General features: G+C 38.6%; 1 protein-coding gene across 3 annotated transcripts in view; it reads left to right on the top strand.

The window, feature by feature from the left end:
* atrnl1b (attractin-like 1b) overlaps positions 1–26,958 on the top strand; it is a 959,007-nt gene that overhangs the window by 779,421 nt on the left and 152,628 nt on the right. The window contains exon 28 of one of the 3 annotated variants that reach the window (XM_059653032.1): positions 11,285–11,341. The exons of the other annotated variants lie outside the window; for them this stretch is intronic. Coding sequence (XP_059509015.1) covers positions 11,285–11,341 — 57 coding nt within the window. The remainder of the gene's footprint in view (positions 1–11,284; positions 11,342–26,958) is intronic. 3 annotated transcript variants of the gene reach the window in all.

Genomic DNA, 26,958 nt, shown 5'->3' with positions numbered 1-26,958 from the left:
ACGCAGCACTTTTAAACTTTGATATCCACAGCCACAGTGGATACAGTCTGACCTTCCATTATGGTACTCTGCCATGAGGAGCTTCTGCTTCTAGAAGCCATCACACACTCCATTACAATTGGATCCAGAAGTGTCAGAATGAAGTTAACTGCCATTTCCACGCTAAAGCTTGAAATCTATCCTCCGTGCAAAGCCCCATGAAAGGTTTTTGTTGGATTTCCCTATGTTCCTTGACAGCGACTACAGGTTTTCTGACATGTTTGCCCATACAAGAAGCATTTCTGTGTGTATGCACACCTATTTTCTGTATTTTTCCCAATAAAGTCCTCACCTAAGTTACTTGCAGGAAAATTCACATACTGCACTTTCACCCATCTGCGAGCAACTTTTCTTCCTGCCATAACATTCATTCCTGATATCTCTCTCCTTGTAGATTCTGCTTCCACACTAAGCTCTAGAGCAACATTTCCCGAACAATGAGTTGTCTGCCCCTGCCCTTGAACTCTGAAGCTGTACCTGCTGCCATTGAGTTCCAGCAAATGTCAACAGCTGAAAAAATCTCTTTAAATCCTTGCATTCTTTTTAATTATGAGTGTGACATTCTGATAGATCTTTGAGGCTTGATTCTTACTTCAAAAAAGCCAGTGAAAAGGCAGGCTCTTAAAAAAAATTCCCTGAAGTGCCTTTCTGATATTGTTGATTCAGTGCTGTGAGAACTTTAGGGTCTTAGTGACTACACCACTGGCATTGGGCATGAGAGGTACATTCACATGAACTGTGTAAAGGACCACTCTAGGACAGAGGATCACCCCATGCAATAAGGCCTTCAATGCTACATTAGAAAACCTTGGACTACATTTTACGCCATATTGTGCTATAGTTTTAAACTTCCCTGGAGAAACACTTTCTAAGTGGTTCCCTGCTCCTTCTGCAGCCAAAATGTTTCTCTACTTCTTAATAGGTGCAAAATGGCTTTAGGCAATGCAGGGTTTGAAATAGCCTCTGAAACAAAAACTGAAACTCAGCAGATCCGGCAGCATCTGTAGCAAGAGAAGTAGAGTTAATATTTTGAGTCCAGTGAACCTTCTTTAGAACTACCTGTCATGATTTTGTGCCCCTTGGTCTGGTATGTAGGCACTGAATAATTGAAATACATTTCATTTGGTTAGGCCTGCCTGCTAAAAAAGAAGAGAAGGCAGAACATGTTGAAATGCATCACTGAGCATATTTGCAGTCTGCAGATCTTTTAGAAAATTAGTGAGCTTGGGCCAAAAAAACCAAACACCTTTTGCGTATCAGAGGTTGGATGGAAACACAAAAGTTATGTAAGTGTCAGAAAGTTGAAGTGTGAAAAGATTTGTGCTCTAATATTAAAAGACCTTGTCTTTGCTGTTGTCAATTAAAGATTAATGAGGTCCAAAGCAGCTTATTGTTCCATATAATCCCCAGTGACTCTGCCCCTAAAGCTTTTTAATTTGTCTTAAATACCAAATCTATTTGAAGCAAATAACTATAGCTATTGTTTCAGGAATGAAGCAGTGTGCAATTATTCAGGGCTAATATAAACGCCAAAAAATGACCTTGCTGTGTTTTGTGGTATCCTAGAAATACATACCTAGAAAATTAAACTAATGGAGTGCTATTGACCAAGTCGATTTAATATTCCTCTTCAGTTCTGAAGTTATTTATGTTGATTTGCACTACACAATAATTAACTGGAAATCCATTAAACTGACTATATTTATTCACAAATTTTAAAATTCCCTCAATAAACAATAAAGTTGTGGTAAAGTCAAAGATAATTCTTGCAAATTTATGCCAAATAACTGTCTTTTTGCTGCAGAATTGTGGGTTATAAATAATTTGTGTGGCCTATGATTTAATTGGTTAAATGGGCAATGATACATAATTGATGAATGGTGAAAGACCAGCTGGTCCATTAAGTGTGATCAAACTATTGTGCAAAACACACTTTCACCCATCAGACATCCCTATGCCTGTAACAGGTTGGGAGAGCAAAAAAGGAGAGAAAAATGAAAAAAAAAGGTAAAGCTACTCTGAAGGAAACTCCACCCCAAACTCCCACAGTCAATCAAAATACATCCAGGAGATCACAGGGACAAAATGTTACCTATACATGGACGCAGATGACATGCAGAGAATCAACACTCATCACACCATTTTAAATTAGTAAACCCAGAATAAACACAACAATCTCTAAGTTTTTTTTTTCAAAGCTATGGCTTAAAATGCAACATCCTTAATCTTTGTAAAGGTTTTCCTGAGTTCACCATTTTGGTACAAATTAGAAGAAATATATTTAAAAAGGGGTAAAAGCTGTCAACCCCCATGTTTTATTTTAAATTCAGAAGTCATACGACACCAGATTATAGTCCAACAGGTTTATTTCACCTAAAGAAGAAGCAGCACTGTGAAAGCTTGTGATTTCAATAAACCTGTTCTGAGGAAGGGTCACCAGACCCGAAGTGTTAACTCTGTTTTTTCCTTCACAGATGCTGCTAGACCTGCTGAGCTTTTCCAGCAACTTTGTTTTTGGTCATGTGACCTCTTACCTAGTCCATGTCAGTCCCACACCAGCACCTCCACAACTTGTTTTAAATTTCTTATGAAGAACCACTCCATCCCTATCTGCAAAGAATTGTGCAGAACCTCCTCCCCCTCCCGTAGCAAAACTTAACCACGATTTAGTTGCTACCGAAAGTATCTTGATTGGAAGTGGCTTTTACATTTACCTCTCTTACTGACATGACATACTTGTAGCAAGTCAGTTTATCTGAAATATTTCAGCATTGGGCCATCTCTGATGTGATTTGAAATAATCTGATAGTTTCCTTTGTGTAAATTAGACACATTTGTTAGACACTGCGATTGTAAATGTTTTTAACCCAGTTGTTGTCAAATTTCAGTGCAGTTCAAAAACTTGACACCTTATTTTTGTAAAAAAAGCTTCCAACTGATACAGGTTGGCATGCACTGTTTTTCTTCCTTCAGCTTGCTTTGTTTTGTGTGATAGCATTTTCTTCTCTCGTAACTTGTGGTTTGTTCAACACAACATCTAGTGAAATAAACATGGAAAAAAAAACATGGCCAGGTGTCTCTGATGAAAAAAAATCTTTATTTTAGTTTATTTTCTTAAAAAATCAGTTTCATAAATGTTGACACTATTTTACTGGTTATGTCGTGCTTTCTATATACCTGAAAGCCCTTGAAGATTGAACAACACGGATTAATAGTTTTAATCTCAGCACAATCTGTCCAATTTTGAACTTATTCTATTTTCTTGGTCAGAACTAGAATTTATTAGTGATAAACAATATTTGTCATACTAGGATTCCTCATTCTTCTGTCTTCATATTCAAGTGTGCAATTTTATGTAGATTACAGTACTGGTACTGTCAAATATTGTTTACGTTATATGCATAGCTTCAGTTGACATGAATTTATGTGCTAAAATCTCAAGTATGCAAGTCAATTTCATATATTTTCATTTAGTAATTACAGGATTATGACCTGTACATCGGCATAAGCTTTCAGTGGATTTTGCTGCAATTTGTGATATTTGTTTAATGTTTGTTCTACTTGTACTGTAAACAAATCAGTCAGGATGCAGTATGATTTTTGGGTCAGGCTTCATGTAACAAGTAACGGAGATGTATTCAGTTCAACTTTTTGAAATTTGATTATTTTGATGCAGAATATTACAATGATAATGGCGTACGAGCATTCTAGAGAGCTGATACGCAATTTCTGCTTGATCGGAGGATGAAAAGCTTAGGCTAAAGCATTGTATCTAGAACAACAATTGATGCAGTGGCCCAGATAGGAAGGTAGTCATTGCCAAAGTGTAAATTGGAGTTGTACATTTGGACCCTTTGGATGTCTTCACACAGCTGACTTTGTGGAAATTTGACTGAAAAGCTGGAACTTTCACTGGGCAATTACCTAGTCTCCAGAGCCCTCTGTAAACTTTTCCACCTCTGAGTTAGAATCAGCATCTTTAGAGAATTCACTTATGTTAATAGATGGCCAGGACACATTAAAGAGATTGAAACTTGCTCAAACTCCTGCTGAATGATTGAACTGACCATCTTAACTCATCACTGACTGCCATTCCTCCTCCCTATGCTAATCTTCCCAATCCCTCAAGACACCCAAGCCCCACCAGACAGGTGACAGCATGCCCAGCCCGAGCCTACCTGACTCCCAGAATCCAACACCACCACTGAGCCAACTCTAAATTCCTCCATCACCATCCACTTAACCCACCAGACTCGATGCCGATATCCCTTACACTCCCACCTCGAACGACCCTTGACACCAAAACATCTTAAAATCTCATCGTTTTCTGCCCTGACTGGATCTGCCCTCACTGCACCACCATCTGACACCCTCGCTATAAGCCATCCTGTCTTCTATCCAGCTTACATCTGTTTCCGCATGCCTCTGGTACATATGTCCCTGAATCACCTGATATCTTATGTTGATGGTATCCTATCCCACACTCATTTGATGAGAGGGTCAAATTGGGCATCCACCTGGCATCATTCGCCCTCATTTATTTTACTTACATACATTCTCTTGGTGGATGTCATGAAATGTGGCAGCTACTGCTGCAAAAGACCACTGATCTATTCCATTCCTTCCTGAGTGGATTGATAGTCTGGAATGCAGTGCTTCAGCTTGAAGGCTCCTGGCCTGGAACTTCAGTCAGAAATTCCTCCAAAAGCATATAGACAATGTGTTATCTGGCCTAGTTTAGAAATGGGAAAACTGACCCAGATTGGAATTTTTTTTAATACGTTGATGGAATGTGGGCTTGTCTGGCTGGATCAGGATTTATTGGCCATCCATAATTACCATTGAGAAGGTGATGCAAAAAGTCCACCTTATACTGCTGGAGTAGAGGGACAATAGTGCAGTTAGGGAAGGATTTTGACCTAGTAATAGTAAACAAATGGCAACTCAGTTTCAAGTCAGAATAGTTGCAGATAATTATATACTCATGCATCCGTTGCCCTTATCCTCCTCATGGTAGAGATTGCAGGTTTGGAAGGTGTTAGTGGATGAGCCTTAAATTTCTGCAGTGCATTTTGTTGGTGATGTATCATACTGCCACAGTAAATTGATAGTGAAGGGACTAAAAGTTGAAGCTGATGGATGGGGCGCCAGTCAAGCTGACTGTATTGACCTGGGTGTTGTCAAGCTTCTTAAGTACACTGGAGCTGCACTCGTCCTGTGGATCTAATTTACGCGTGTATTTGGAGAGTTTTATTTTAGCTCATAAAGCTCCAGCCTTCATTAGATCTGTAAGGCTTGCACTGTACTTGCAGGAAAGGTGGATAAATATGCAAGGATCTCACTAGCCAGGGCTTTTGATATTTTTATGCTGTGCAGTAGCTGATTGTCGTCATTCTGATATTTACCCAAATTTTGGTTATTGCTCGTAATTTATGACGAATTGTGTATTCTGTGTGAGATTACTGAGTGAACCAAATAATACATCAGAGAGGGTGTAGCATGGTGGTAATATCATTGGACTAGTAATGTAAAATCCCAGGCTAATGTTCTAGGGACATGAGTTTGATTCCCAACATGGCAGATGATGAAATGCAAATTCAATAAAAGGTCTGGAATGTACAAACTAGCCTAATGGTGACTGTATGACCACCTTTGGGCAATTAGTGATGGGCAATAAATTCGGGCCTAGCCACTTAAACCCGCATATGTAGCTGAATGAGAGATGCTGGCAGTCAGATATGTGGCTGTTTTTTTTAAACGTGTTTTGAAAAATGTTTGTTAGACCTGGCTTTTGGTATTCTCTTTCCTAATTAGAATAGACAACTATAAACAAAGGACAAATCAGTCCACTATAAACATTTTGCCACGAAAGTAGGGTTATCTTAGTCCCAGAGAAGCATTGGTCTGTTCTCAGAGAGAGATGACGGTAGTGAGTATAACCGGAGGGTCACCACACCTCAGGTGACGGATGAGGTTGAGAAGGTGGGACCTTCGTAGTGACCTTATCCTGTGAAGAAATGTGACAGCTGACATTTATTAACATTTGAAGGTGTTATCTCCTCCTTAAACTTAGAGGAGTAAATTCGATAATGCCAGAGGTTTTGATTTAAATCATCAGATGTACCAACTTTTTAAAATCACTTGCAGCAGGACGAAATGCTGGATTACAAAGCACATTGAGAAAACGGGAAGGGAGTTAAATTCTGTTAAATTTGGTTAAAAGTAAAAACATACAAAACAGGATATGCACTCTTCTCAGCTTCTTTATTGGAATGTTTTTCAGGAAAATTTGCATTATCTGATTGTACTCCACACACAGCATATCAAACAGCAACTGTAAAGAGTTCAAAATAGTTTTAGCATTTTTGGTGTCCTGAAATATTAAGCTATAACTCCTCTACAGATGCAAACAGAACCTGTGTCTATTTCCAGCATTTCTGTTGGAAAATAAATGAACTTTCTACAAAGCCCACTGAAACGTTTGTGTACATCATCTTTAAATTGTATGGTAGATCTGCTAATGATTAAAGTATTGATTCCATAAAAATGTTAGACTTGCCGATGCTCAGAAGGAAGTTCTTCTTTGTGAACGAGGTCAACAATCTATCTCTTCCTTTCTGATATTTATAATGTTGGGAATAGAGAAAAATAAATTATTTTTCAACCTCACAGTAGAATACAGATGTAGGTTGTTCTTCACATGATTCAGGTAAAAGCCTGATGTTTGTCTTCCTGAACGGTCTAACCCAGGCATCATCATATTAGTGTCCAAGAAATCTGTTAATATTTAGAGAATGTCATAATATTGTGTCAGTGGCAGAATCTAGTTTCCTATAAAGTGAAAAGCTTCACTGAATATCTGAGCCATCAGGTATAATTTACATATCTTTATTTTGGATCTGTGTGATTGTAAACTTGTAATAACATTATCCATATTCACTGAAAAATTAAAAAACATCTCAAACCAGTTTTCTCATTTATGATTCATGGGGATGAACCAAAATCCTATGATAGAAATAAAGAATATTAGTCTCTTCATGTCCTACTTTCGAGAGGTAAAAGTCCTGAATATTTCTAACTTTTGAATAAGAGTCAGAAACTTTGGATTTTGGAGTGAGGTTACTTTTTGTGCCACCAACCCTGGTGCCACAGAGTCTAAGAGTGTAGAAACAGACCCTTTGGTCCAACTAGTCCGCTCCAACCATGTTTCCAAACTAAACTCGTCCCACCTGCCTGCATTTGGCCCACATGCCTCCAAACCTTTCCTATTCCTGTACTTATCAAAATGCCTTTTACACATTGTAACTGCTTCTGCATGTACCACTTCTTCTGGAGCTCACTAACCAATCTCTGTGTATAAGTGTTGCCGCTCATGTCCTTTATGAAATCTTTCTCCTCACACCTTTTAAAAATGCTGCCTGATTTTGAACTCCTTCACCTTAAGAAAAAGACCTTTGCTGTTCACCTTATCTATTCCCCTCATGATTTTCTAAACGTCTATAAGGTCACCCCTCAATCTGTTATGTGCCAGTGGGAAAAGCCCCAGCTAATCCAGCCTACTTTTATAACGCAAACCTTCCATCCTGGCAACAACCTAGTAAATTTTTTCTGACCCTCTCCAGTTTAATAATATCCTTCCTGTAACAGGTGACCAGAATGAAACAGAATGTTGCAGAAGAGGCATAACCAATGTCCTGTACAACCTCAATTTGACTTCCCAACCCCTATACTCAAAGGTCTGAGCAATCAAGGCAAGCATGCTAAACACCTTCTTAACCACCTTGTCTACTTGTGATGCAAACTTGAAAGAATTATGTACCTGAGCTCCTAAGTCTCTCTGCTCAACAATACTCCCCATCAACAGTACAAAGAACAGTAAAGCACAGGAACAGGCCCTTCAGCCCCCCCCGAGCCTGTCTCGACACATTTTGCCCTTCCATACTAAAACTGTCTTCACTTACAGGGTCCATGTTCCCCTGTTCCATTCTTATTCCGCCTGGGAACCCTGCAGCCATATGGTATCAATGTGGACTTCACCAGTTTCAAAATCTCCCCTTCCCCTACTGCATCCCTAAACCAGCCCAGTTCGTCCCCTCCCCCCACTGCACCACACAACCAGCCCAGCTCTTCCCCCCCACCCACTGCATCCCAAAACCAGTCCAACCTGTCTCTGCCTCCCTTACCGGTTCTTCCTCTCACCCATCCCTTCCTCCCACCCCAAGCCGCACCCCCATCTACCTACTAACCTCATCCCACCTCCTTGACCTGTCCGTCTTCCCTGGACTGACCTATCCCCTCCCTACCTCCCCACCTACACCCTCTCCACCTATCTTCTTTACTCTCCATCTTCGGTCCGCCTCCCCCTCTCTCCCTATTTATTCCAGTTCCCTCTCCCCATCCCCCTCTCTGATGAAGGGTCTAGGCCCGAAACGTCAGCTTTTGTGCTCCTGAGATGCTGCTTGGCCTGCTGTGTTCATCCAGCCTCACATTTTATTATCTTGGAATTCTCCAGCATCTGCAGTTCCCATTATCTCTGATACTATTTTAACCCCAGTCTATCCAATCTTTCTTCATAGCTAAAATCCTCCATCCCAGGCAACATTCTGGTAAACAAGACCCACCCTTGCATTTATCCAAATTAAACTCTATCTGCCACTCCTCAGCCCATTGACCTAATTGATCAAGATCTCTCATAATCTTAGATAACGTTCTCACTATCCACTAAATCACCAATTTTGGCATCACCCTCAAGTTTATTAATCATTCCTCCTATATTCTCATCCAAATCATTTATATAAATGACAAACAAAGTTGGGCCCTTTATAATCTCTATGGAATTCCATTGGTCACTGGCCTCCAGTCCAAAAACAACCCTCCACCCCGCCCTCTATCTCTTACCCTAAAGCCAATTTTATATCCAATGGTAAGCGCACCCTGAATCCCATGCGACCTAACTTTATTAATTAGTTTACCATGCAAAACTTTATCAAAGGCTTAACTAAAGTCCAAGTAAACAGTGTCTACTGCTCTGTCCTCATCAATATTTTTGGTTACATCCTTTAAAAGCTCGATCATGTTTGTGAGACATGACTTCCCTCGCACAAAACCATGCTGAATATCCTTAACCATTCTTTGCCTCTCCAATTGCATGTAAATCCTGCCACAGAAGCCCTCAGATTGAGTTCTAGATCTATATCAATTTTAAGGGAAACTAAACTTGCACTTTCATTGTGGCTACTGGGAACGGGTTGTATCCGCATCCAGAAAACCTAGATGGACAGGGTCAACTAAACAAATGACAGCTCAATTTTCTGAAGTTCCTCATTAATGTATACCCATAAAAGAAGAGATGCAAATTCTGACAACCTATATACAACCCAGAATTAGAATTTTTGTTTCCAAAAATAGTTTTCTTGAAGGAAAGATTTGTTAGTTGGAAGTCAAAGCAAAGGTCACATGTATTGGTTTTGTTCATCACCATACAAATTTCTTGTTTGCAAAAGCTTTGCTGCATTTCTACAAAGCATAACAAGCAGTTATATAATTTCTTCTGCGAACTTGTGAAGATGCTGCTTTACTTTAGTTCTTGAAATATCATAGAATGCAAATGCCTTTTTTAAAAATATGATATCCATATCTATTGCTCTATACCCCTGTTTGGAATTTTGAGATTCTTTTATAATCTTAGTTGCTGTTAGCCAGAGTAAAATGTATTGATCTTATTTTAACTTTGACCCTGGATTGGCTAGATAAATTGCAGATTTGCACAAAAAATGACAGAATAATGTAACTAGGAATGGTGCTCTTTGCTACTAAAATACAACCCATTTTAAATGAGCTAAACCAATTTTTGGTGGTTACTGATGGTATCTCTATGATAAAGAAGTGCATGAACACTAGCCTATAAATTTGAGGCATATGTTCTGTGTGTAAATATTTGTTACTTTTTTCACATATTTAATTCATTTTGTGCAGCAATCTTTATCTAAATTGAAATATTACCAGTGTCAACTGGCAAGATTACTACCTTCAGAAATACCTGTTAGTCAAAACCAGCAATGTGGTTGGCTTATCCATTCGATTCATTTAATACGATTTCTAAAGATGGAAACTGATTTTCAATAATCCTTTGTAAAATGTGAAATGCACAAAATGAGATATGTAAAAACATGCTCAATGGATAGTGATTGCAGCCTGAGAGCAGGTTGCTTGGCATTTTCAGAGTAAGTATTTGTATTGGGAACATTTTCCATGCTACTATCACCCTAAGGAGGCCAAGGAAAATTAGATGACTAGAATACACAAGGTGGCATACTGCCACCTGTTTCTGTACTTGTTCTTTAAAGACCAAAGCATGTTTAAAGACTCCAGTTTGGAATGGAAATGTTCAGCAATGCTGAAGACAGCGACAATTTTGTTTTTTGCTAAAATTTTTACCTGTCCTGAAAATTTAATTTCGATAAATGCAGGTACAATAGCACTTATTTTGATTTTTTTCACTTACTTGCACAAAAGCAGATGCCTATTTAAGATCAATTATGATGTCCCTTACATCTTGCTAGCTGATATTGTTGACAGCTCTCTCTCTCTCTCTCGCTCTCACACGCTCTCTACAGTTACCAAACCCCTTTCTCCTATGCCTGCCTTCATTAATTCTTGATCACTCCAACCTTAGCCCATCTCCAAATTTTCTTCCCTCACTAAAATTTTTACACATGCTTTTTGCCTCCCAACTCCAAGTTCAGCTTTCTCATCACTCAGTTTTGAACCTCACGAATCAGCTTCCCACCCTTCCACTGCCCCAAATTACTCTTCATGAGACCATGGTTAACCTAGCCATTCTCATCCTTCCCAACACTAGCGATAAGATTAACTTTGGTCTGTGCCTCTCTCTTACTATCCAATTTGATGTGACTGCATTCATTGGTGCTATTTTTCTCTATCTAGCTGTAGGTACTATTTTTCTCTATTTGGCTGTAGCTAGTGAATTGTCATCAATAAGATTTCATTCTCATGCAGTTATTCTTCTGTTGCCAAAGGAATTATTTTTTACATTTATCTATTTATCATTTACCTTCAAACCATCAGCAAACCATCTCAAAACATTGTCAATTTCCACATGTAAGCTGCTAATGTGTTCTCTACCTCACCACTACCTGTGTATCCTCCACTGTCTCTAAATTGTTAAACTGCTGATAAGACAGTTAGTATTGGCTGAGCAGAATTTCCTTGTTTTTTACTCCAGACAACCGTCTCAGGCTCAGCCAGACAGTTTGCAACATTGGTCATATTTGATCCCGAGGTGAGCTTCCAACTACATATCCATGCCATCACTTAATTTGTCTAATTCCTACTCTGTTGCTTTGCCTGACCCCACCCTTGTGTCACTGTCTGCTGCTGAAGTCCTTGTCATGGTTACTTTTAGACGCACTGTTCTGATACCCTCCTAGCTGCTCTCCTACCCTTCAATCTCTGAGACCCTGAAATTTTCCATGTGGTAACTTAAACCAAGTCCTGTTCCTTAATTGCGTTTGTGCTGCTTTCATCCATTTTGGCTCCAGGTTAAGCATGCCTCATTTTTAAATTTCTCATCCTTGCTTTCAAATTCCTCTTTGACAGAACTTTTGGACTTATGCCGTCAAATCTCTTTATGTCATTTGATGTTAAATTTTGTTTGATAACTTTCTGGGAAGCACCTCAAAATATTTTATTATGTTCGAGGTGTTTTTGACCTCCACTGATCTTTGTCTTTCTCCCACTTGCTGTTCACTTGCTATTCACTCTATCTATCACCCAATAAAGCACATAAGATTTTTGAATGGAGCAAGTGCAATAGATATATGTCATTGCCATTTATAAGTTTCAGGAACATACAAATTTGCAACTAATAGTTTACTTTGAAGGGCAGTGGCTGCTATTACTTTGTTGATAACTATGACAGCCATTTTGTGTACTATATCGGCAAAAGATATAAAACAACTTTTCTTCATGGGTGGGATGCAAGTGGGATGTTTGTGCAAAGTTGCCTGGCTGCACCAGGCTCTGCATACTTTACTTGATGTTGAGAACATCATCTTATTTGTTGAAACAGAGAATTACAGTGCTCTACTTAATATTCAGTTGAGTTTTAATTCATTACTTCTCAGACTACTTCTAAGAGTTCATCAGCAATTCCAGTTGATTCAAGATTTAATAGATATTTGCTTTGGCTCTATCACGATAAAATGATTAAGAAAATACTTGCTTTCACAATCTAATGAGCTTTGCAGTCATTAATCCCAAGGCTAACAATATTTTTAGGTTTAATGTAGAAGTAGCAAAATAATTTACGGTCAACTTGGAAGATAAAATTCTGTACAAACAACCAAATATGAATTAGGAGCAGAAGTACCCTTTTAAGCTCCTTGAGCTTGCTCCCTCATTCAGCATGGCTGATTTTCTTGTGACCTCAATGCATATTCCTTCATATGACCTTTGACTCCCTTCTGAGTCAAAAAATCTGTCAATCTCTGCTTTAGGATTATTTTTTGCCCTTACTTTTGGCATTATGTAGGGAAGAGAGGTCCAAAGACTTTCAATAGTTTGAGAGACAAAAGTTCTCCTCCTCTGTGTCTTAAATGAAAGATACCTTATTTTGAAACTATGCTTATTTGCTTTGGCCTCTCCCAGATGGCAAAACTTCATTACTATAGCCATCCTGTCAAGTCCTGTCAGGATCTTAGGATATTTATCAATAAGATTACCTCTTGCTCTTCTAAATCGGATGAATATCGGCTCAGCTGTCCAAACTTTCCTTGAAAAATTATGCCCATTTCCATTAGTTGGGTGATCCTTATCTAAAATGCTTCTAATGCTTCTATCCTCTCTTAAATAAAGAAGGATATCAAACTGAAAAGAGTATTCCAAGTGTGGTCTGAGCAACACCGTGTTGTAAAGTTTTCTGACTTCTATATTCCATTTCTTGCAATAAATTACAACATTCTATTTGTCTTCCTAATCATAGTGCTTATACTCTAATTTTATATAATTCAGGTCCCAGATCCCTTTGTACTTCAGAGTTCTGAAGCCTGTCTCCATATAAATAATGTGCTGTTTTTCTACCCTTTCTGCCAAAATGGACATGTTCGCGTTGTCCTACACCCACCCACCAAATTTTTGACCATTCAGTTAGCCTATCTGTATCTCTTGCAGATTTTTTATGTCCTCTTCCCAACTTCCTTTCCTAAGCATCTTTATCTTGTTTACAAATTTAGTAAATGCACACTTCTGATCCTTTATCCAAGCTATTAATATAAATTATAAATAGTTGAGGGTTCAGCATGGATTCCTGTGGCTTTCTAATTACCATAACTTGCCAACCCAAAATTGAGCCATTTTATGCCTGCTCAGCTTCCCTTTAGCTAAACAATCCTCTCTTCTTGCTATTAGATTACCATGAACTTTTATTCTAAATAGGGAGATTTGATGTAGTACCTCATCACTGTCTTCTGAAAATTCAAGTGCAGCAAGATCCCCTTTATCTGTATTGCTTGTTGTTTCTTCAAAAGACTCCAATGGGTTAGTCAAATATGATTGCTGTCAAATATGATTTAAGAATTTTAACTCTATGTAATTTTAGACAGATCAGTTTTGCTAGCAAGCCAAAGGGTTAAAAAAGAACTTAATCCCAGATATATTAAAATATTCCAAGTAATGAAATGATGCAACTTAAGAATTCTGATGATCAGAAATAGTAACTAATTTTGTTTTAAGCACTATCGCAGTTATACATTTTATGCGAGCAATGAATGATATGGAGAAAATTAAGAAGGCTAGGGATATTTTAGACTTGATATAGGTATTTAAAATAATGAAGGGCTCTATTGAGTGAATGCAAATAAACTGGTTGTACTTATGGATGAGCTGACACAAAAGAGTCAACGATATAAAGTAGCCATAAAGGTCAAATGAAAAATTTAAGAGAATTGTCTTCAACAGAGAGTAACGAGAATATGGAAATCACCCCACATGAAGTGATAGAAGCAGATAGCATTGACATATATAAGGGGGTGGCTTGAGGCGTATACAAAGAAGAAGGAAACAGAAGATATGGGCAGGATGGGAAAAGTATCTGTTGATAGAAGACTATGTGTTATAAGCCTACACCGGTAATATCATATGCCTTATTGATGTGCCATAGGTTCTTTGAATTAATAAATTTCAGACTTTGACATTTCTATATTTTCCTTTGGAAAAGCAAATGTATAGGAATGGATAGGAAAGCAACTACTCATGCTGAAATAGTAGCAGTAAAATATGTAAAAACACAATGTATTATCAGACAGAATTATTGTGGGTTTTTAATACTATGTTGTTTTATTTCAATAATAGTCCGCTAAGTAATTTGAACCATTAAGTATATACTGGTTTTGAAGCTGTTGTGTCATAAACAAAAGGCATGGTGGAAGGTATTGTATAAATAACTATTGACCTGTAGTGATCTGTGCCTTTGGTTTTGGTCTGAAATGTTTACATATGAACATTAAAAAACATTGTTTAATGAAGAAATGTGATGAGTTAAAAATACATATTTACTGTTTATGTGTGTGTGTGTGTGTGTCTCTCTCTTTCATACATACACACACTCCCAGACTAACACACATTCTCACTCACCCATACTCATATACATATATATAAAATATCAAGGGATGGGAATTCTGCAAACTAAGCAGTTTTGGAAACCTTGTCTGTGTTTGAAGATAGGATGCTTTTTCCTTCATTTAACTTGTCTATGAAAGAATCCTTTGAAGGAACTGTTGATCATAAATGATTATCCTAATGAAAAAGAATCTTGAATAAGAAAGCAATCTTTAAATTGTTTCTGGTGCTAACAGAGAACTCGGAGATATTACATGACATTTAAATTCTATCCACTGAGAATTAGAGTTGGTTGAATGAAATTAATGATGGCTTTCGTGACACTGATACTTTTTCTTCAGAATCCTGCGGTGGTCATGGAGATAATTTCCATTACATGGAATATTGCCTTAGGCATTAGAACAGCAAGCTCTCTATTGATTTTGGATTTCTAAAAGGTTTTCTGTGTTGGGTACGTCTCCCAGAAACATGCTAACATCAAAATGCATGCCTAAAAGTTGAGCAACATTAGTCATTTAAAAAAGAAAGTTATACCATGGTACGATACTGGAGTGACATTATGTCGGAGATGATTTTGACAGGTAAAATATCCTCTTGTGTCATGCATATTTGGCAGAAAACCAGTTGTTGATGAGCTATCCTATTTTTCATAATATGATATACACACTGAAGTTTTCACAGAAATAAATTTGAGAATGAATAGCGACATATTGGGAAGCAAAACTTTAATAAGAGCAAGGTGCGTTCATTTTCAAAACGTCGTTAGTGATGAATTGCAGAAGGTAAAGAAGTGGTGAATATTATTGCAGACTTCAATGTCTCAGTTGCAGCATTTAGGCAATGGCAACCATTACAGCTCAATCAGGATCTATTCTCTGATCCCATGATAATTACTGCCTTACTTGTCCATTGAACAGTGACATATTAATGGAGCATCCCATCCAACAATTGATTTTTTTTCGTTTTGAAAACCATTTGATCAGACACAAATGTTAACTACTTTTCTTCCATTTATCAGCACCTCTAATAGTACTCATTCAACAACATGCGCTTTACCTTATAATCAGCGATGTAATAACTGCCTTCATTGCAGTTTTCAAGAAAAATCAATTGTTACCTCCAACCAGTGATGAACAAAATTGTACACATTCCCATCTCTGAATTTTGAAAACCAGTTGTCTGACAGGCTGTTTATCTGTCACATAAAATAGCTTCTCACCTTCATTGTAGTGAACGTTTAATGTTCAAGATGTAAGAAAAGTCTCTTCTCCTTTGTCTTACACTTTGTGATTGACTGACCCAGTACTTTGTTTTTCTGTGACCTCAGCCACGATCGTGAGAATCATCCTAATGTGCAGCCTATCTGGCTTATCATTTTTCAGTTTCATTCAGCATCATGAATAATCACAATTTGCCCTTTGTTCTAAAACAGATGGTCTGTCATTCTGCTTTTGGGGGAACTAAAAAGTGGAAACAATTGAACTAATCTAATAAACATAACTGAGTGCAGTCTTTTGGGGCCACAAAAATACTTCTTTTCAAGATGATTAAAACATTTGGATTTTGTTGAGGTGTCAACCCTTATAGCAAAGCCTTTCAAACCATTGACTTCTCTTTGGTACATGTACCTACTAGTACCTTAATGCTTTGCTGCCTAAAGGAGGAGCCATCATGTTGTGGAATGTTTGTTGGTCACATAAATAGTTCCCAAAGAAATCTTTTGTGCCTTATTTCATAAATTCTTCAGTCTTTGTTGACAACATTGTTTAGTTGTTTGATTTAGATTTGGGCTTAGAATCTTGATGTCGCTCTGCCATCACTTTGAGTCACATTACTGATTCACATCTGTTTCTCCTTGGTCAGGGCTTGAAAAGAAATCTGTGAAGGATTGTTTCTCTAGTTTACTATAGAATCAGACTTCCCAACATCACAAAAAACAAATGCTATAAAGAGAAAACAGACATGATGCCAGAATCTGACAAAAAGCCACTGCAGGAAGTTCCCCATGTTAAGGGCTTGGATGGCGAGGGATTTGTTAAATGTGTTCAAGAAAATTTTCTTTATCAATATGAATTTAGAAGGCATGGTTAGTAAGTTTGAAAATGACACCAAAATTAGTGATATAATGGACAGTGAATTAGGCTATTCAAGATTACCAAGGGATCTTGATCAATTGGGCTGAGAAATGAAAGATGGGGTTTAATTTGGCTAATTGCAAAGTATCGCATTTTGGTAAAATGAACAAAGAGCAGGTCTACAATTAATGGTAGGGCCCTGGGTAATGTTGTAGAACAGAGCGACCTGGTGGTCACAGGTAGACAGTAAAGTTAAGAAGGCATTTAGCATGCTTAACTTCATTGCTCAGACTGTTGAGAGTAGGATTCAGGACATCATATCGAAACATCATAATGAGGTTGTACAGGACATTAGTGAGGCCTCTTTTGGAGTACTATGTACAACTCCGATCGCCCAGCTCAAGAAAGGATATTATTAAATTGGAGAGGGTTCAGAAAAGAATTACCAGAATGTTGCTGGGACTGGAGGGTTTGAGAAATCAGAAGAGGCTAGGTAGTTTGGGATGTTTTTCACTAGAGCATAGGAGGTTAAGAGGTGAGGGGCATAGATAAGGTGAATAGCCAAAGGCCTTTTCCTTGGGTGGGTGAGTTCAAAACTAGAGGGCATATTTTTAAGGTGAGAGGAGAAAGATTTAAAAGGGACCTGAGGTGCAACTTTTCCATACAGAGCATTGTTTGTATGTGGAATGAACTACTAGAAGAAGTGGTAGTTGCAGGTACAGTTATACAACTTAAAGAACATTTGGACAGGTACACGAATAAGCAAGGTTTGGAGGGATATGGGCCAAACACAGGCAAGTGGGACTAATTTAGTTTGGAAAACTTGGTTGGCATAGTTGAGTTGGATCAAAGGGTCAGTTTCCATGCTGGATGATTCTGTTTCTAAAAAGAATGGGAAAACTGAATCCAAATTCCTTATTTAGATAAACTTGGTAATTAGTCTTTCTAGCAGAGTGTAATTGTTTCAATGCATGCTAATTTAGACTCTTAAATATTTCTTCTGTCTGCTCCTATCCAAACATAATGACATACAGTGAACTGAAGTGAATCTAGTTTTGGGTTTTAGCTTATATCAAAGGAGCGGTGATATAACTCAACTCAGTGACAGATGCAAAATGTATAAGCAATGCTTATTTTACATGTTCCATATCTAAAGTAAACTTTGACGTTGCTAGAACATTTAATATTTTTGATTCTAGAGATCTGACACTGCTTACTGTGAACATAGAACAGTAGAGCACAGGAATAAGGCCCTTAGCCCACCAGCTTGTGCCGACAACGATTCCATTCTAAACTAATCCCATCTGCTTGTATATGACCTGGATTCCTGTATTCCTTGCCTGCTCATGTGTCTATCTAAATGTCTCTAAAATTTGCTATTGTATCTGCTTCTACCACCTCCTTGGCAGCATGTTCCAGGCACTGACCATGCTCTGTGTTAAAACAAAACTTGCCTCGCATATCTCCTTTAAACTTTCCCCATCTCGCCTTAAATCTATGCCATCTAGTATTCCCATCCTGGAAAAAGATTCTGACTATTGATCCTACCCATACTTCTTATAATTTTATTTACTTCAATTAGGCAACCCCTCGGCCTGCAACGCTAGAGAGAAAACAAAACAAGTTTAACAAACCTCTCCTAATAGCTCCAATCCAGGCAACATCTTGTTAAACCTCTCTTGCATCCTATTCAAAGCTCCATATCCTTCCTATAGTGTGGGGAACAGAATGGCACACAATACTCAAATGTGGCCTATCTGACATCTTATGCAGCTGCAACATGACTTGCTAACTTTTATACTAATGCCCCAGCTGATGATGGCAAACATGCAACCCACCTCCTTTATCAAACTCCAACTCCTTATCCACTTGTGTTTACACTTTCATGGAGCTATGAACTTGTATCACAAGATACCTCTGGATATCAATGCAACTAAGGGTCCAGCCATTTATTGCATATTTCCTTCTTGTGTTTGACACCTCAGAATACATCATCTGACACTTGTCCAGATTTGGGTGGTATTGGCCTAGTGATACTATTGCTGGATTAAATCCACAGACAGAGGTAATGTTCTGGGGACCTAGGTTCGAATCCACAATAACATATGGTGATGTTGAATTTAATAAAAGTCTAGAATTAGGAGTCAAATGATGACCATGAAACTATTGCTAATTATCTCAATAAACCCAATTGATTCACTAAAGTCGTCTAAGGAAGGAAACTATTGTCCTTGCTGGCCTGGCCTACACATGATTCCAGACCCATAGCAATTTGGTTGATACTTAACTTCCCTCTGAGCAATTGGGAATGGCCAGTAACTGTTGGCTTGGCCATTGATGCCCACATGTCATGAGTGAATATTAAAAAAAATTAAACTCCATCTGCCATTTCTTTGCCCAACTTTCCAACTGATCTGTATCCTGTTGTATACTTTGACGATCTTCTTCCTATCCACAACTCCACCAGTTTTCATATCACCTGCAAACTTACTAATCAGACCACCTACATTTTATTCCAAATTATTGACATATTACAAACAACAGAGTCCCAGCACTGGTCCTTGTGGAACACTACTGGCCATTGATTTCCAATCAAAAAAATACCCCTTCATAACTATGCGCTGTCTCCAACGATCAAGCCAGTTTTGTATCCAACTTACCAACTCACCATGGATCCCATGTGACTTAATCTTCTGGACCAGACTACCATGAGGGACCTTGTCACATGCTTTCATAAAGTTCACATCGACAACATCTACTGCCCTAGCATCATTAATCATCTTTGTCACTCCTCAAAAGCTCAAATCATATTTGTGAAACAAGACTTCTCCCACACAAAGCCCATTCCTTTCCAAATGCGAGTAAATCCTGTCCCGAAGAATCTTCTCCAGTAATTTCCCTGCCACTGATGTGAGACGCACCAGCCTATAATACACTGGATTACCTCAGTTGCCCTTCTTAAACAAAATAATAACTTTACTATTCTTCAGCTTTTTGGGACCTTGTCTGTGGCTAAAGAAGATACAAAGATCTTTGTGAAGGCCCTAGCAATGTCCTCCCTTGCTTCCCTCAGTATCCTGGGAGAGATCCCATTGGGCCTTGGTGACTTATCTACTTTATTTTTTAAGACACCCAATACCACCTTCTCCTTAATATTGGCATGGTCTCAAATATCAACATACCCCTCCACAAACCTACCATCATCCATGTCCTTCTCTTTGATGAATGCTGAGGTGAAGTGCTCATTAAAAATCTCACCCACTTTCTCTGGGTGTATGCATAAATTCCCTTCTATGTCCTTGAATGGACCTACCTTTTCACTAGCTGCCCTCATGCTCCTCAGAGACATATAAAAAGCTTGGGATTCTCCTTAATCTCACATGCCAAAGGCATTTCATAGTCCCTTTTAGCCCTCTTAATCCCTTGTTTAAATTCTTTCTTATTTCCTTGATATTCTTCAAGGACCTTGTATGCTTTCCATTTCTTATTCCTTACTTATAACTCCTTTTTCTTTTTGATTAAGCTTTCAATACCTTGTGTCATTCAGGATCCCTGAATCTTGCCAACTTGTACTTTCATCCTCATCAGACCGTGCCGGTCCTTATCTCTGATCACCTGGCATTTAGAAGCCTCCCACAAGCCAGATATGGATTAACCCTCAAACAGCTATCCCCAGTCTAATTTCTCCAGTTCCTGCCTAATATCTTGTAATTAGCCTTCTGAGTTCAGCGCTTTCACCTGAGGACCAGCCTTAGCTTTATTCATAGCTATTTTAAAACTTATGGAATTATAACCACTGTTGCCAAAATGCTACCCACTGAAATTTCAATCACTTGGCCAGGTACGTTCCCCACTACAAGGTCTAGTATGGCACCTTCCTTGATTGGACTGTCTGAATAGTGTTTCAAGAAACCCTCCTGGATGCACTAACAACCTCTGCCCCATCTAAGCCTCTGGCACTAGGAAATGCCAGCCAATGTCGAGGAAGTTAAAATCACCCACTATAGCAATCCTGATATTTCTGCATCTTACCCTGATCTGCTGACATATCTGTTCGTCTATCTCCTGCCGACTATTGGGAGGCTAACTTTTCAAACCTCATCATAGTGATTGCACATTTCTTATCCATATTGTGTGAGCCCTCCAAGATGCCCTCTCTTGGTATGGCTGTGACATTCTCCTTAATCAATAATGCAACTCCCCTGCCCCTCTTACACTCCTCTCTATCAAGCCTAAAACATCTAAAAGCTGGAATGTTGAGCTGCCAGTCCTGCCCTTCTCCCAAACAATTTTCTCTAATAGCTACAACATTTTAGTTCCACGCACTAATTGGGCTCTAATTTATCTGCCTTACCTGTTGTACACCTTGCTTTGAAAAAAATACACTTCAAACTGCCAGTCCTGCTGTGGTCATTAGCCTGACCTTGCATGTCCTTTCTATTCGACTTACATGACTTAACTCTACCTTCTCCTCAATCAGTCCACATGCCGACTTACTTGTCTGGTTCCCTCCCTCCCCAATCACCACGCTAGTTTAAAATCTCCCGAGTGAAGCTCAATTCAACATCTGGCAAAGCATTGGTAATATAGATTACTGGTTGGGCAAAATTAGATTGTAATTGCTTGACTAGATCTTTTGAAACCAGTATGCAATTGGAGAATCAATTTAACAAACTGAACCTGAAGGAGAAAAGCTATCATGAATAACATTTAAATTGCAATGGAAGTTTAAATACTTTCAGAGGACACTAGCTATTGAAAACAAAAACTGAAAATTATTTTCTAGCTTATCCATCCTTCCACAATACGAGTCTAAAAACAAAAGCATTAGGAATCAAGACAGCCAATCACTTTATACAACTTGTTTCTTCTATGTAGTGCATATCCAATTTATCTTGTTTATTAAATCTTTGAAGTAAAAACTCTGTTTATTTACTCCTTGATCTTCATAGATACAACGACAGGACATTTGTGTATTCACATTTACACTATTTAATTGTGACCTGCTTTTGATTAAAACCCTCATTAGTTCCAGTAATTGTCATGATCCAGAGATGATTATGATTTAGCTTATAGTCTATCTTCAAAAATTTCCAACCTTATGACATATGATATGACTTAATTTTTTGGCCACCACGGTACATGTTTAGGTTGATACTCTGTATATAAATCAAATCTCCTATTCCACCACCATTTTTCACCTACAAGTACATATTTAGAGCTAAACTTGCATTGGAACTGGTTTCAATTTTTCACTTCAGAGAAACACACTTGAGGCCCCATGGTATGAAGCAAGCAATAATGACCAAGTTGGTAAAAAGAGGGACAGAATTTTCCAGGCTGGCCAAGAGTTTTTGGAACGGTGAGGGAAAGATGATGCGCTAATAGTATTATCATTAGATTATTAATCTGGAGACTCAGGTAATGTTCTGGGGACCCGGCTTCAAATCCCTGTAAAGCAGTTGACGAAATTTGAGTTCAATAAGAATCTGGAAATAAGAGTCTAATGATGACCATGCAACCATTGTTGATTGTCAAGAAAAACCCTTCATCTCGTTCACTAATGTTCTTGAAGGAAGGAAATCTACTATCCTTACCTGCTTTGGCCTAGACCCTCAGCAATGTGATGAATTCTTAACTGCCGTCTGGACGACTAGGGATAAGTAATAAATGCTGACCAAGTCAGCATCACCTAGATGCTGTGAATGAAGGGAAAAAGCCTCAGTTAGGCGGGGATGGGGATGAGTGGGTTGTGTATGGGAAAGACTCATTTTCTCACAGCAAGTTAAGCTGTTCTAATTGTGATTTAGAAACTTTCAGACAGGTTAAGGATTCTCTAAACTTTTTAAAGTTTAATAGCATGCCATAAATACTGATTAACACCCCAGCTCACTGAAATAATGTTCATGCACTCAGTTTTGTTAGCCAAATGGGAAATGTGCCAGTTCACCATCCTGACTGTATATATGAGGCATGACCTCGCAAGGTAGACTACATCCTTTGAGCTCCAGTGAGTATGATTTTATTCAGTGACTTGACTTGTTTACAATCAGGCTTTTCTTGGTTCAAATGTTTACAGTGTTAGGGGTGAATTCTCTCAATGTTGGGCAGCTCTCGGGAACTCTCAGTCAAGACCATACTGTTGTGAGGAGGCGTCACCGGACCTGAAACGTTAACTCTGACTTTTTTTCTTCACAGATGTGGCCGAACCTACTGAGCTTTTCCGGCAACTTCTGTTTTTGTTACTACTGGGCGTAGACAAGTGTGCCTGAGCCCAAAAAGTGGACAGAACTATAAAAACATCTTTTGTGGTTGCACCTTTGTCCCATATGAGCCTTTGGTGAAAAGCAATCTGAAGTGTACATTCTAGTAGTGATGAAAGGCCAGCAATCTGATGGTGTGTAAATTGCCAAATACTGTACCTTCTGGGTTTGAGTGTGAAGCCCAGTAGATGTTTGAGAGGTAATATCACTGTGCTATGCATAATACTGCACTAGTAGCAACAATGAAGTGCCAGGCATTGATTGCACATGAGGTATCTGATGACAGTGATGGGCAGCCAAACCCCTATGTTGCATTTATGTAGATTGTAACCTTATAGTATTATAAGGGCATGAAGCAAAGAGCAGACGGTGTTACCGACTGTGATAGACCACAACTAATCATTGCGGCTCTAAAGACAAGTTCTCTTCAGTCAGCAGCCCTGACCTCTGCAGTCACCTCTGCCCAGGTTGCCTTCATCAGTAAGGATAGCCTGTTGTTGCTATCCACATGGAAAAAAGTTTCCTGTCCTCCTGGAGATCCTTCAGGATAACATCTAAAGAGGCGTTGCTAAAGCATGGTACCGCCTTTTGCCCAGCCTCTGACATTTCTGGGGTAAGTAGGAGTGGAGGACTGGTGTGGTTATAATGTCCCTGGATTAACACTTCAGATCCAAGGCCATTATTCTAGGGATATAGTTTCATGGATGGAACTTGAATTCAACTAAATTCTGTAATACAGAGCTGGCAACAATGTAATAACAATTGTCAATTATCACAAAAACCCATACGTTTCACTAACATCCTTCCGGGGAATGAAATCTACTATCCTTACCAGCACTGGCCTACATGTGACTCTAGACCCACAGCATTCTGATGGCTTCTTAACAGCCCTCTGGGCAATTGGAATGGACAATAGGCCTAATGACATTCACATCCTGTGACCAAATAAAAAGGAAAAAAAAAGTGGGAGTGATGAGCAATGGCTGAGTAATGCTCCTTCCTTGCAGAGTCTGAATCGCTATCGGCTGCCTTTTAAATATATGCTTGGATCTTGAAGCCTGGTCGGTCCCTGTGGATATCGGAATTTCCCTGAACCAAATTTGATGTTTTGCACACAAATGCAAATATAATGAGCTGAGAAGAACATAATTGCATGGGTAAACCTGCCTGGTCCCCAAGTGGAAGACCCTCCTGCCTTTTGGACCCATCAAGACACAACCTCACAAGAGACAATTGCAACCAATCTGTTGTGTTTAAGACACTCCCACACAGAGCAGACCACTAATGGTTAACAGGAGCCAGAATCCTCCTATCCTGTGGCTGGCCACCTTTTATACTTAGATTATAAGTTGACTCCAGTTGTGGAACAAACCATTCGAAGCTTCAAAGGTTGACTGAAACGCCATGACTTGTGGCGCATAAATATGCACAATATGCCAGCCTTTAATTTGCTTATGTTACTGATTAGAATGTTTATGTAACATTTATATTCTGATCTAATTGTTATGTACCTAATTCAGCAATGGCCTAGTGCTTATAACTTAATTAAGTTCCATCAGCTCCATTTCTTTAATGGTTTAATTGAAGATGTGCACAAATTTTTCCCATTGCTGAGATAAATCATTTATTTGACTTGCTGAGAGATCTATGAATATATTTCCTTCTTATATTCTGACATCCCTTTTCCAAACCTCAGTTTTGACTATATCGGTGGTCTCCAAACATAAAATTTTTCTAAATACTCATCCTAACAACTCATTAGTTTGGTGTTTCTTCAAAAAATAAGACAGGCTGCTTGGTCTCTGCATCACAAGATGTATACAAATAAGAAAATCTCATCATGGCGCTTATCATTCTCAAGAAAGTGGGTATAATCATCATCATCAATATAGATATCAATTGTCCAAATACAGCTTGCATTTACTATCTATCATCTGTACCATTTTAGAATGAAACTTTCTATTTTGTACTTTATTGATTTAGCAATATAATTCATTGTTCTATTTGTTTAGTTGATTGCAGAATGACTTCACATGTTAACTGCAATGTCTATCAACCCCTTTACATTGGTTTCACCTTCACATGTAGTCATCTTGATACATGTTGCCCATGTTTTCTCCCAATGGGGACGTTTTGCTCAAATGTGTCAAATTTCATATGCTATAATTCTGCACACTGCGTGAATTTTATCTAATTTTGGTCTTTTATCTGCCTCATGAGTCAACTGATCTCTTCCCCAATTTTGTGATGTCCTCTAAGTTAGCAACTCGAGTTTAGTTTCTGACACCATGTTGGAGGCCTTAATAAAAGAAAGACTTGCACTTATACTGTAATTTCATAACAGACAATTAAAAGCACTTTTAAGCAAGATTTTTTTGAAATGTAGTCACTATTGAGATGTAGGCAACACACATAGAAAGCAATGTGATAATGACAGCATAGTTTGATTTGTTATGTTGATTCAAGGAAAACTGCCGTTCTGGATATCAGGGAAAACTCCCTGCTCTTCTTCAAAATAGTTCATGCAAATTTTCTGTATCTACCTGATAGAATCTCAGTTTAATGTCACATTTGAAAAATGGCACTTCCAACACTGCAGTGCATAGTACTTAGACCAGAATGTTTTTGCACTCAAATTCTGGACTGATACTTGAACTCAAATCCTTCATTACTCCGAGGCAAGAGAGCTCCCGACAATGCCACAGCTGATACCCAATAGAACAAGTCAAAACAAGGGTTAATGGTATAATTCTCCAGCACTCCAGTAACATCCACTGAATGATAACTGAACAGGTCTGGACAGAAATGGCTGAGATTATTAATGACAGCAGGGCCATATTTAGTTACCCTACAAGCTTTCCAGCTCCTTCAGTTAACACCTTCCTAAATTCACCATTTGATGTCCATTAGATATTTCAACATGAAAGAAGAAGTGCAGTTTGCATCACTTCCTTGTCTTGTTCCAAATATGTTAACTTCTGTCTTCATTCTCTTCACACTAATAAATTTCATTTTCATACTCTGGCACATCCATAATCAGAATCTCATTTTGGAATTTCATGTTCAGTTCACATTCTACATGCCTTGCTTCCTAGTCATCCCAGAATGACAATGCTGCAGGCATAAACACAGGAGCATATCATCTTACCATTCTCATTCCTCCTTATTTTCTGTCACACAAGGAGCACATCCAAATATGCACGAAGCTTGCTCCCCATTTATCTTTTCATTTATTGATATTCATCAGGGAGGAATACATCACATAATAGTCCTCACACAAATAAAACTGGAAGTTGTAAAGGTTAGTGGCCAGGTAAGGCCTGGAACAAGTAAGTTAAGATATTTAGAACAGGCTGTCTGCATATGACTTATAACACTTAATTCACATCATTAACACATTCACGTCATGGCTCCTATCCTGTGCAGTGTCATTTCACCTGGTATTAACAATCTGCTATCTGTCTTGGACAACATGGTTACCTCTAGGGAAACTACACCTGGACGCTTGCAAAATGAATCAATGTTACCAGCTGTAATGGAAGCACAACTGGTTGCTATGCAGGCTCGAGGGTCCAATATGGAAAGACATCTGCTCACCCTGGCATTCACAGACAACTCTGTTTTTGCAATCTGCTGATCTGCAGATCAGTAGAAGCATAAGTGATACATCCAACCCTGTTGGACTTGCTGTTGTTAGGTGGGAGCAGTATGAATTGTTAACTCTCAGGATGTTAACATACCCGTGCCTTTACAGATTCTTTAATGCTTGCTATAATGGCAGCATAGCAACTCAGCCAAACTATCCTAGCATCAGTTGAGGTAACAGTAGTCAATGGTCATTAACACCTCAAAGATCCTCACTTTCATCATAGTGGATTTCCCTTGGCTTCACTGAAACCATGTGGTATGATACAATAGGAGATGTAAATACAGGAAAGCCTGCC

Source organism: Stegostoma tigrinum, chromosome 20 (genome assembly GCF_030684315.1).
Source record: "Stegostoma tigrinum isolate sSteTig4 chromosome 20, sSteTig4.hap1, whole genome shotgun sequence".
Taxonomy (NCBI): domain Eukaryota; kingdom Metazoa; phylum Chordata; class Chondrichthyes; order Orectolobiformes; family Stegostomatidae; genus Stegostoma; species Stegostoma tigrinum.
This window is presented reverse-complemented; position numbering and strand designations above follow the sequence as displayed.